Here is a 13,177-nt window from a genome sequence, read left to right as displayed (position 1 = left end):
GTCTGTCTCTGTGTGTCTTCTCTGGGGAGTGTTACTGCAGTGTGACTACAGTTTGCAGTAATAGGAAATGGGCTGTGAGCTTGAACTTGCTCCCCTGATGAAGTTGATTCACAGAAATCAGGCCTGTTATATTGTTGCTCAACCAGTCAAACATCTGCTGCCTGTTTTTTTTCTTCTTCTTCTTCTTTCTTTTTTTCCTCTCCATAGACACATATGGTTCCTCATAGATGCTCTTAGTCAGAAACTCATTCACATTCTCACAATAAATTCCTCTCAATGAGTCACTCTCGGCTCATACATGCGCACACACACACACACACACACACACACACACACACACACACACACACACACACACGGCACCAGAACTCATTAGCTGTCGCACATCCTGTGTAGTTATAATGCTAATGGTGAAGCTTTAACTTACATCCTTCTTCTTCTCTTTGTTCTAGTTTTTGGCCTGAAATGTGTACATATATTAATTAATCAGTATCGTCCAAAAAGACATGAACTGGTTTGAGCTCTGAGTTACGAGTTGTCAGACGTTTAAGGTTTCAAATCCGAAGGCCGACAGATGATTTTCATGGCTGATTAGTCTGTGGACTTTTTTCTCGATGAGTTGTCTATAAATGTCAGAAAACACTGAAAATTTTGAAAAGTTAGTTTCCTAAAGGCCAAGGTGACATCTTCACATCTAATTTTGTCCAACAAGAACCCAACGATACTCGGTTAACTATGATTTTTTTTTTTTAAGCAGCAAATCCTCACATTTTAAGAAGGTGAAACAAGAGGATTTTTGATATTTTTGCTTGAAAAATGACAAACTATTAATTATTGACATGGTTAGCAAATAAACAATCATTTGCAAACTGACAGCAGCTTCACAAAGTGTCCCTGAGTCCATGCAGTAACACCCTTTATACAGTCATGTGTTCACAAAGTGGTGAACAAAGTCGTTCCATCCTCACACTGATTGCATCTCTCTCACCCTGTCTTTCTATGCAGTTAATGAGAAAAACCTGAACGTTTAAGCTGAATCTGAAGAAACACATTTCTTTGAACGTCCTGGTGTAAAATTCAGCTGTGACAGCAATTTGGCACAAGCTCAAGTTTAGTCAGTTCCTTATTCACTGACTGTGATCTCTCTAAATGAGTCACATCCCTCTCATCTCTGCGTCACAGTGCTTTTTATTGATAATATTAGACACTGTGGTTAAAACAAAGAGCGCTTGGAGTTACGGGGTTCATTCACGTCACTGGCGAGCTGAGGAAGTTGGTCGAGTGGGGGGGCTAATCTATTCTTTTGATGTGTGTGTGTGTGTGTGTGTGTGTGTGTGTGTGTGTGTGTGTGTGTGTGTGTGTGTGTGTGTGTGTGTGTGTGTGTGTGTGTGTGTAGGATTAACATAGACATTCCTCAGGCTCACACACTGTCACATAGAGTCAAACTCATCCGGTGCACAAAGCCCTGGAATCCGTCCTCCCTGCTCTCTCTTCTGCTCTTCATCCCTCCCACTCTCCCACCCAACGCCATGTCTTTCACTGTCTCGTCTGTTTCCTTTTGCTGCTTCTGCTCTCTCACGCTACTCACCCCCCCACCCCCCCACCCCACAGTTCTCGTGCATATGTTTGTCCCATAGGGTTAGATGCTGATCCAACTGTGGCTTGTTAGCTTGCACTGTGTGCTGTGTTTGTTTGGGAGAGAGTTGACTTTAACTGCCGTTAGATTATAGATATTCATTTTTATGGACTCTGTTCTGAGCTGGATGATAATATATATCTTCTCTCCATCTAATTATATTGTGATAAAGTAAAGATATTGCAGCTTTAAGTCGAAATGAATCGGTCACAATGTAAAATCCTATATGATTTAGAGCTTGCAGTGTTAATATACAAGTCAAGTGTTCTGTAGCTTGTAAGCAAATACAAATAATGCAAAGGAATAAGTATTGAATGGATAAAGTACAAGACTACTAGATTTATGTCAAAGCACAGTGTCTATTTTAAAGTGTAAATATGATTTAGCAGTATGTGCGTGTTTCAGTGTTAGTCAGTCTCCGTACAGCCACATTGCCAACACATGACGCACACATTAGTTTTCCTCAATACAAGTTGCTGATTCTCTTGTCTCCACATGTTTTTATCAGCTGTCACCCAGGCTTCATTTCAGAGGTGACTTCTGACCCAAGATGCCACAGGCCTGTACACATGGCTGACCGAGTCATCCATGCGTGTATGTGGGTCTGTGTATTTATGCCCGTGGCTCTGTTAGCACCCATTTGTATCTGGGGGCTCGGAGGCTCCGCAATGCTTTATTAGTGACGTCTGGTTAGGTTGAGTACGTGTGTCTGTAGCATGCACATGGCGTCTTCGTCTGTACAGCTGGGTTTCAGGGTTACCTGCATGAGACAGGACTTTAAAGAGAGAACACCTGTTGAAAGTATCTCTGCACGTCTGTTTTATTTGTGCTTACAAGTCAGGGTCGCTGATGTGTTTTTGGTGATAGTTGACTTGCAAAAAAGGTCACAAACGTGGCTCCAAGTCACAGTGTCAGGAGGCCATGCTGTGTGCCACCAGGAGAGCCATCAGGAAGCCCCTCATAACATTTAACGTTCTTCAAATACACAGTGTCCTGGTGGAGTCGACCTTGGAGCTCTGCCACGAGGGCTCCCATCATGCTCTTCTTCCTGCGATTCACTGCATTTTCTTTCACTGAGGGAGGCTTTACTTGTGCAGCACAGAGGATTCACAGTCCCACATACACACACACAGACTCCACATATGCATGTAGTGTACACATTCAAAGTCGCACAGCTTTCCAGGCTTTCTGTGGACCATCTGGTTCCTATGTGTTTGATGTAAAGACACAGTGAATAGTAAAATAGGCAGCATCCATGTTGCACACATGTACATCTGTGGTTTAGTGTGGTATCTGTAACGTAACTGTTCAACCGAAAAGAAGACATATTATAGTTGCGCCTCACTCAGAAATTTTTCAACTGCAGTTAAGCTTTTTTATTGCCACCAGCAGCAGGTACAAGCCACTCAATTAATGCTATATATTTGAATAAGTGTAAAAAAGAAGAAAAAAAAAAAAAGACATGTGCAGAGATATTTTTTAATTATTTCAGGACATCAGGTCCAACATGTGCAAACCTTACTGCACTAATGTGCCATCGAGTAACAGGACTACAAAGCTGGTGGGAGTTTGCTGCAGCAGCACTGAGCCGAGCTTGGTTTGGAAAGCAGAGGCCCAAATGAGGCAGTTTTCTACAAATTATCTGCAGGTTTAAAAGGTTGATTCACCCAAATTACAAAAATCATAGAAGAAAGAAAAGCTGGTCCCATTTTTAAAATAATTTCTTGAACAGCCCCAAACTCTTGACACTAAGACGGGTTCCCTCACAGATAACCGAGAACGAGCCTGTAAGCATGTTTTTCAGTATGTTGTTGAACCATTCAGGCATTCAGGCAGGCAGTGTTCAGCCAACTCAGACATCTGAAGCTGTTTGAAGACTCATTTCATCATTTTATTATCGACACAAACCAGTTCTGGAAAAAAAAACAAAAAAAAAAAACAACTGTTAGATATCAATCACAATCAGGAAACAGGATCGTCATGGCACTGCTTCTTTCTCTGTTTCACTTTCTATTTCTGTGCCTTTTTGTGTGTGTGTCACCGTTCATGTGGGACGTCTGACCTGTCTGACTGTTGGACTGCATGTCTTTGTTGTGTGTTTCAGGCCTCCAGTCCCAAGCTGACGACTCACTGCTCAGATATCCAAGAAGTCCGTCGTTGCAACCGGCTGGAGATGCCTGACAACTTCAACACATTTGTTTTAAAGGTAAGGACAGGTTTTCAGCTCGGTTGTTGCGTGCAGACTCTGCCCATTGTGTTGTTTACATCCACGCTGCTTACATCTTCAACCCTCAATCCAGCATGAAGAGGAAACAGGACAGTCATTGTGTCGTATCAACACTCGCCAAATCGCCTTTATTTAGATTTAGCTGGTTTGAACTTACAGAATATTTCACCAACTGTAGCGCTGAAAGACAGCTGTCATAACCATGTAGCAGCCCGGTGTCAATATGATGTGCATAGTATATTTGAAAGCATCTTTGTCTCTGCAGGTTAATCGAGGTAGTCTGATATTTGAGACGGAAAACGACCAGCAGGTCAGCTCCTGGACCACAGAGCTAAAAGAATGTATCAGCAACAGGTGAGAAACTCAAAGATATCTGTCTTTATATTACCTGAAAGCTCAGTGTTTGGGCTCAAACTTGGATTGTCTTTTTCAAATTTGATCCACCTTTTGAGAATTTTGAGCACAAACCAAAGACTGAACTCATATCAAACCATAAATCGAGGTTTTGTTTTTTTTTTTCAGCATAATACATCTGAATCTGAGTCCCACTCAAAACTTACACACACACACACACACACACACACACTCACAGTGTATGTAATAGGAGCCTGCATCATCCTCATCCATCTCTCCTGATGCTGCTGCTGTTTCCTTGAGATTCTGAGTGGAAATATTTAACACTTGGACTCTGGCTGTTTTTAGTGTTTGTGGGCATGCTGGATGTTTACCCGTGCTGAGGCATGTGTTTGCAAATGCAAACATACCTGCTTGAGGGCTCTACAGACTGGAGCAGACCTGAGCCACGTTATATTTAGAATATTCCTGGAAATAATCATTCATCAAACTCATCAGCCCGCTAAATATTTACACTAAACGTTTGAGAGGCAACACATCTGGTGTGGAGAGTATTCTGTTGGAGCTTTAAAACTTTTTAAACTGAACCAAACTTTTTTTCTATAAACTTAATACATTTGCAGAGTTGTGTGGAAGTCCAGGAAGTGTAGATGCTCACCGTGTATAATTTTGCGCGTCACTCCTCCTCTCTTTCCCTTCACTTCCTGTCACCTCTCTACCGTCCTCCGTTAAATAACCACAGCAGGGCTTTATGTGTTTGCTTGTTTGTTAAAAGGAGATGCAGCACATGCTAAGTTTAGTATTTGGAGCATTTCTCTCTATGAAGTAATATTTGTTGTAATTCTCAACACTTTAATACAAAATAGAGGAATACAGTCTAGTATCTTTATCAGCAGACGTTAAGATTGCACCCAAAAAAGCTTTTATAAGTTTGACCTCATGTTTCAGAGCATACATTTGTGTGTGTGTGTCTGTGTGTGTGCTGCTCTGTGAAAGGAAGTGTGGGGGAGGTCTGACACTCGGGAGAATCTCAGGACCTTTCTCATTTCTGCAGATGTGTGGAATGCACTTATTCACACACACACACACACACACACACACACACACACACACACACACACAGCGTTGGTAGTCAGCAGTACAGTGAACACTCATCAAGTGTGGAAGTGAGGTCAGAGTTCACTCTTGAATTCAGTGTTTATTCAGATGCCTCACAAACCTCTGACTTGTCTGCCTACATCATTAAGTATTATGTCGTTATTGTTCGTATATATTCTATTTTTATCAAAACATTTCAGAACATGTGAAGGCCCTTCACTAAAGTGCATGTGCTAATATTTTTGGTTTTAAGAGTGTGTGTGCGTGTGTGTATGCGTGTGCACAACCAACACAGACTTTTGAGACCTAGCTAGCTACTCTTCACGGATCTTATGTTGGTTGCTTTGTAACATTAGCTGATAAAGTCATTTACAGATAGCCAGTTTACCAGCCTGTGAATCTAGAAGAATTGGCTGGCTTAACCCACTCAGCACAGGATTTTGCTATTTTACCCAGCTAACAATTTGTCCGCATTAGGAAGCAAGTAACATTAGCCAGCTAAATATCACAATATATCTCACATGCTTTGCAGTAATGTTAGATTTGACTTTGGACTGTGAGTTGGACTGTGTGTTTTGGTGTATGTTGGTCGTTTGTTGATGTTAGTGGACTCCATTTCTAAGCTAATATCTTGTGTTGCACAGTGTTGGTGTATAAGGGAGTGGAAGAGAGGCAAGGTACTCAGGAGTGCACATAAATGTTGCATACAAATACATGCAAATACACATAGACTGCTTCCTATTCTTACATATAAAACCTTCAATGTATCTCCATATCTGATCTATTAACATTATTACATGACAGTTGTTAACCTAGTACTAATTCCGCTTCAAGCTATGTGCTTGTCAGACTGTTTAAGGCTTTGTTCAGATCAACTTAACCCTGCATGAAAAAACACAGTCCCCTCATTCATCTGAATGGAGCCAGTCTGACACAGTGGGGGCGCCAGTACAGGGACCACTGACAAAAAAAAACCTCAGGGCCGTCTGGCAGAAAAGTTTAACCAGACTCAACATCATCCAGCAAGGCCAATCAAATACATACAAGCGTACATTCCTGGTGGATCACTTTGTAACTTGAAGGCCATATTTCAACTGTTTATGCTGCAATCGTCATGACAAAAGATGAAATAGTAATAAATCCTATCAGAGTATAACAAACTGCCGTGCAGTGTTTTTGATCTGATAAGACTTTAACCACATTAATCTGTTCCTCCAGCTGGACCTCTGGATTGTATTTAATGTCCCATTGCTACCTTACACACCCCCACCAACACAGCCCTGTTTTTGGTCTGAATGCCTGCTAACATCATGTGAAACTCACCCCCCATGCACACCTTTGAGTAGGGGGACTGCATTCAACAGATTTTGTAACTCTCTGGAACAACAATCGGCCAATCATGACCACATTACACAGCAATTTTCCAGGTGGGCAGGGAGTGAGCGTACAGCCAAAGGCCACACCGCGAATGCCTTTCGAGGAAAGAGTTTTACATGTCACGGTATGAAAAGTGCAGGACTACATAATAAAATGAATGATGGCTGAATTCCATTCAGCTGTCTCCAGTTTCAGGGTGCTGGTATTGTCTATGCTGGCTCACTGTCACGGCTCACTGGGACACCTGAACAGAACAGGGCCATCGTTAATGCTCTGAGTTGCACCTGTGCTTTTCCTATTATGACAAGTCAGAAAGTCTGCTGTTCTGAACAAGTATACACACTTTTTCCTTTAGATGTGGTCGGATGTGGTAGGTGTAGTTTGTTTCAAGCATACTGAGCCCTAAACGCTTGCAGCTTGTACTTGAAGTAATGCTTACTGGCCGAAATGTACTCTGCAAAATGTCCTTGCTTTGCTAGAGTAAAACATGAAGTCATTCTCACATAGATAGAAGAACACACACACACACACACACACACACACACACACACACACACACAAAGTGAGGAGAAAGGAGACTTGTCTTCCTGTTATTCAGTGCGCTGCAAACTCAAGTCAGCACTTTTGCAGGATTCGCTCTGGCTTCCCTCTTTAACCTTCCCTTTCTCATTTGTGTATGTACACACACATACGCTCTGTGTGTCTTGTGTGTGTGTGTGTGTGTGTGTGTGTGTGTGTGTGTGTGTGTGTGTGTGTGTGTGTGTGTGTGTGTGTGTGTGTGGGGGAGCAGTGAAAGAGAAGAACAGTAAGTCTTAGTTCAGATCTGAACTGGTGAACTGGACTCACTTCCTGTCTGTGCTCGGTGTCTTTGTGTTCCTTCAGCCTGCTGTTTCCTCCATGTTCACTAGACTCACCACACCAACACACACACACACACACACACACACACACACACACACACACACACACACACACACACACACACACACACCTCTGTGTTGCTCTCCCTCCTGCTTGTGATATGTACCATGTTAACATCAATATATCAGCAACACATTCTGATTTTTCACCACAAGCAGAGATGAAGCTTCCTCATAAAACAGATGGTGAAACACAAATGGGGAAAACATGAAATAATCAGGAAATTGACCTGTTTTCCCCCTCAGGTGGTCCACAATGAGATTAACATGCATGTGAGGAGGAGTGTGTAATCTGAATCTGCTCTTGTCCTTCAGGTCAGGCAGTGTGGATCTCGAGCCCCTCCCCTCACCAGCTGACAGCTCTGCTCCAGCCAATCACAGAGCGAGCTTGGAGCTGGGGAGTCAAAGTGAGTGGTTTTTAACTCCATATTTAGAGCATCTAGATTAACTGTTTTACAACACATGCACTCTCTTCTTCTATCCCACTTGAACTGTGTTGTAGTGAAGTTGCTGTGGGAACACTGTTGGCATTATCATAGCCAACAGAAACGAAGGCCAAACCTATGAAAATAAACTGGAATTAAAATTAGTATTACTTGACTTTGTCAGTGTATCCATCATCTATATAAACATAGCTTTATGAAAATATTCAATTTAAATAATATTAAATGAAACTATTTTGTTTCTCTGTCTATCCGTCCAGGCCCTGTCACCCATGCCCTGCCAGAGCAGGTTATCCAGAAGACTGATCACTTCCTGTTCTCCTACCCCTGGTTCCACGGGCCCATCTCCCGCGTTAAGGCAGCCTACCTGGTCCAGAGCTCTGGACCGGAGGGACACGGAGTGTTTCTGGTCCGACAGAGTGAGACACGCAGAGGAGACTACGTCCTCACATTTAACTACCAGGGAAAAGCAAAGGTACGTCCCACAGTGTCAGACTAATGAACGCTTTGTCAAATATGACGCTTTGTCCAAACCCACATCGTTCTTCTTTTCGCCTGCGTTTGTCAAACTGATACAAACCTCATTTCCTGACAATGGTGGTTAACACTTCCATATATGACTGAGCACCAGCTTATGGGAAAGACCATAAACGTGTGAAAACTGACCACCGGGGTAAAGAAACGGAGGGGGAACGAGTCAGCTCTGGCTGGGACGCAAACGGTGTAAAAAATTCCCCTTTTCGTGATGCGTTTCTGTCCTCACGCCTCTGTCTCTCTGCCTCTGCAGCACCTGCGCCTCTCTCTAACAGAATGGGGTCAGTGCCGGGTACAACACCTGCGATTCCCCTCTGTTATGGACATGCTCAGTCACTTCCGCCTCTTCCCCATCCCGCTGGAGTGTGGAGCCGCCGGTGCCGTCACACTGTCCAGCTTCGTAGTGGCGGGTTCCAGCCCTCCATCACAGGGTGAGACCCCACTGTTCCATCTCTGTTGTATCTCTTCGTCCAACCAGGGGTTTAGACCCCTCCACTAGGTGTTTTCTGACTTTGCTCTAATTCTTGTTTTTCCTTGTGAAAAACTGAAAAACTTTCTAAAAGAAATAACATAATAAAAAAAAAAAATGAGACTCAGAATTATCCTTCAGTAATAACACGTCGTTGTGTGAGCAGGTGTGCAGCAGAAACACCGAGGTCGTTGCAGTTTTTGCTTGATGTGGTCATCAGAGCTCTTAATTTTCTCTTTTTTTCCTCAGGTCAGCTCTCAGGCGCTCTTCTCGTCCCTTTCTCCCTCCATCGGTGGAGCTCTGAGCCCAGTTTGGCTCACTGCAGCCTGGCTCGCAGCTCCAGTCATCCCCCTCCCTGCTGCTCCACCAGCACCGGCACCACCTCCAGTCCAAGCTCTGTTTCCCAGCCGGGGAACCAACCGTTCACTCGCGCCAACCCTGCCCCTGACCCTCCTCCGTCGGTCCCCGCTCCTCTGCGCCGGAGTGAATCGGTGGGGAGGAGACCCCTGCTGCGCCATCCCAACCCCCACATCCCTCAGCGGGACTCAGACTACGAGCTGGAGCCCGAGCGAGGTCGCAAACGGGCGATAGACAACCAGTACATGTTGCTCTGACCTGATGAGTCAAACACCTCCATCACCTCCAATAGATCACACATCGTACAGACACATTTACCCCCACACAGCTTCATGTGGGTATGTGACTCTCAGAGAGCGCATGATGCTAACGTGATAATAGCAGACTCATGAACTTGAGCGAACAAGACTGATGAATGCGCAGCTGTGTGTATGTCAAAACATACACACACACACACACACACACACACACACACTCTCACGATGTCTGTGCTGGGAGTGTGTTTACCAGTGTCAGGCCCTCACAACCTCCACCCCGAGTGCACACAGTGAATGTATTTTTGGGAATTTTGTGTTGACCATGATGATTATTATCGTTTTATTGGTTCTGTGTTAGAGAGGGAGAGCCACGTCTGTAGCTGTCCTCGAGCCCGGGAAGAAAAAAGTTTGAAATGTTTCTGTTATTGTGAATTCATGGAGGTGCGCTTGGTTTAACTTCTTTGGCACTTAACCTGATCTAATGGGAAGGAAAAGTCTGTGAAATTGGTTAAGTCAAGTGCTCCTCTAAAATATTTAAAAGACATTTTAATCTTCACACACGAGATTCATGTGGAGCACACTCCCACCTTTTTATACAAACACAAACGAGAAAGCACTCTGTTTTAGAGTGTCTACACACTCTGTCAGATACTCCTCCTCTTGCGCATAATTATATATTTAAGTGCACAATGCTTTTAGTGCACTGTGGAAACAATGTGTATTTTTTCTATACACAGATTCTTTTGTAGAAAAATACAAAAAAAAAAAAGTAAAAAGGGGAAAACTTGATTAAAGTTAGCAGGGAAGCTGGTGAGCTTCCTCTTCCTTCAAACCTTCACTGAAGCAAATACAGAGAACCACAGAAATGATTCTAGATCAGCGTTCATCAGCGCAAAAGCAGTGGGAACTTGTTGCCGTTTGTGGTGTGTGTGTCTGGATGTGTCTGTTCATGGCGTATTTGAGATAACTGAAAGCATAGTCCATCAGTGTGATTGTGCTGACCTCGGTCTGGTGTGGCGCTCGCCCCCGAGTCTGAAACTCACTGCTAGACTTTCCAAAAGTGTCTTTGTAGTGTCACATGTTACATTTCAAATACCAAAGGCGTTATGTGCACAAAGTGTTACAGAGATCATTTCTGCCACAAAATTGAAGAAAACAGAGTGATAAAGTCGCAGTAATTTTAGATATTTTTGCCATCTTGCAGCCATTAACAGAAAGAGGATGGAAATTTCCATATTTTGTCCCAATGGCAACACAACACAAAATACAAAAAATCTATTTTGTGGCATAATAAGTTTTGCACACATTACTAAGACACATGCAAACTTTCTAATGTGTGTCTCACATGGTTTTTGCAGGGGAAAAAGTATAATCCTTAAAATGGCACTTACTCCTCCCTCATTAAAAATCTCTGAATATATCAATATGCATACATTTTTCATTTCACAAGTTTAACTGCTAATTATACTAGTTCCACTCCATTTTCATTGACTTTGTGGCCTAAAAAGTATTCTGTGTCACCAAAATGAGACTTGGTACACCAAAGGCAGAAATAGGTGCCCAAGAGAAACATAAACTTGAGTTAAAGGCTTCACTCCAAAGAGCGTGAGAGGAGGAAACACTCCGTGTACAGACCAGAACAAAGAAGAATTGTATCTAAGTCTGGTATTTGACACGTCCTGAAATGATTTGCCTCAGTGTGTCCGTGTGTGGATTCTCAACAAATGTGAGGGTCAGCGCTGGAAACTTCAATCCAGGTTTAAAACATTTGCAACCTTTTTCAAATCAGTTTTTGTCGTGGTTTGATAATCTGGCATTAAACCTTTAAAGGGCTCCTAAATGTAGAGGGTGATACGATGCAGCTCCTGAAAGACAGAAGTGCCTCTGTAGATATTACCATTTATTTTCTTACAGCTTCTAAGGCATCGATTCAGGGAGCAGCATCATGTCTGACTTTTTACACTCAGCATTAAATATTTTTCATGGTATTTTCTGTACAACTTCACACCAGCCGATAGAAAAACCGAGGTAGGACTGTGAAAGTAATCTATTCCATTTTTAGTAGAACTCCCATGTTTTAACTGAGAGGTTTGGTTTGCTTTGAAAGTGTCCAGATGTGCCATGAGATATTAACACAACAATAATCTGGTCTTTGTCGTCGAGCTTCACGTTTCTGTGCCCTTTAACTGGATTTTATGACCAGTCAATAATTTGAGGTGCCTTGTGAGTTTGTCTTCACACCTTTAAAGATTTAAACCACCAGTTTAAAGCTGCATGAACAGATGTACATTGCTCAACTCAGGTGGGAATTGTATTGTCAATAGCAGACATGACATTTGTATTGGAGGTCATATAAAGGAATACATCCAAAAATTAAGCCTTTACCAAAGTAAGCAAAACAACTGGTTTGTTGGTGGTGTTTCATATTATCCACCACCGGGTCTCACTTTCATTAGAAGCATCTGAAGAGCTGATTTGTAATGCAAAGCCATCCAAACCTTATTGTGTTTCCGTCTTGATCAGCCTGTGGTCACACCAGATTTGTTTCAGTTACGGTCCGACTTGCAAGGCTCGTCTTTCCTTACAGAAATCACCAAATATCTCATCAGCAGTGACCAGTCTTTATCCAAAAATCAGTAGTTTTGGCGCACACCAAAGATGAAATGTCCAATTTTCTGTAATTTAGTTTCAATAACTGAAGCTTCACTTGCATTAGCAGCGGGATGCCTTTGGGGAATATTGTGCTAGGATGTGTCTGTTTGTCTTCTAACCTTGCTTTAACACTAACTTCAGCAGTTGATTAAGATTTACCTTCATTAAACTTATGCTTCATGTATGGTTTCGACCTGATCCTGTCTGTCTGCCCTCTTTATCATTGCAGTAGAGAAATGCATGAATGCAGCTTCATTTCCTGTCAAGCATGACCGAAGTCCGCTGTGATTACTCCTCTTGTTACGCAATAAGTTGGCTGTGTCTACCAAAGGAACATTTTTACAATGGTTGTGTAGTTCTTGTTAATGCATCATCGTGATCAAGACTGACATCTTTTAAGTGTTATAAGGGGAACAAAAACAAGGATGTTTTTGGCAAAAGTACGGTTGGTCTTCCTGCCTTAATGTGCCCAAGTCTAAACAAATCCCTCGTCACCTGTTTCATTTCTGCGAAAAGACAGCAACGGTAACAAAAACTATTTTGACTATCAGTGCCCTCTCTTTGCTGGTTTTTAACTTGCTTATGTTTTTTTCCATAGGGAGAATCACTGTGCCTTTGCCAGAAAGCTACTGTTGCTTTTCCCCTTTTCAAAAGCTCAGTGTGTGATGTAGTGCAGAACTTGTGTCGTGCAATATCTGAGAGATGCACAGTGCTTCACACCTTTCTATGTATGTAGGGGGCGATCAGCGGCTTCTAGATGGATGAATTAATTGAGAACTCAATGTATGCACCTGCTAGTAGACTGAAGAAAAAATGTTTAACAAATGCCAAAATGTTTAACAAGCCAGAAAAA

General features: G+C 42.7%; 1 protein-coding gene across 4 annotated transcripts in view; it reads left to right on the top strand.

Annotated features, from left to right (window-relative positions):
- sh2b3 (SH2B adaptor protein 3) overlaps window positions 1-10,785 on the top strand; it is a 69,766-nt gene extending 58,981 nt beyond the window's left edge. For all 4 annotated transcript variants that reach the window (XM_070964638.1, XM_070964639.1, XM_070964640.1 and 1 more), the window contains exons 3-8: window positions 3,741-3,842; window positions 4,129-4,217; window positions 7,928-8,019; window positions 8,316-8,530; window positions 8,843-9,020; window positions 9,308-10,785. In XM_070964638.1, the coding sequence (XP_070820739.1) occupies window positions 3,741-3,842; window positions 4,129-4,217; window positions 7,928-8,019; window positions 8,316-8,530; window positions 8,843-9,020; window positions 9,308-9,672 (1,041 nt within the window). In that variant the 3' untranslated portion in view covers window positions 9,673-10,785. The remainder of the gene's footprint in view (window positions 1-3,740; window positions 3,843-4,128; window positions 4,218-7,927; window positions 8,020-8,315; window positions 8,531-8,842; window positions 9,021-9,307) is intronic.
- The last annotated feature ends 2,392 nt before the right edge of the window (window positions 10,786-13,177 follow it).

This window comes from Chaetodon trifascialis, chromosome 6 (assembly GCF_039877785.1).
Source record: "Chaetodon trifascialis isolate fChaTrf1 chromosome 6, fChaTrf1.hap1, whole genome shotgun sequence".
NCBI lineage: Eukaryota > Metazoa > Chordata > Actinopteri > Chaetodontiformes > Chaetodontidae > Chaetodon > Chaetodon trifascialis.
Note: the sequence above shows the minus strand (reverse complement) of the source record. Positions and strands in the feature narration are given on the sequence as shown.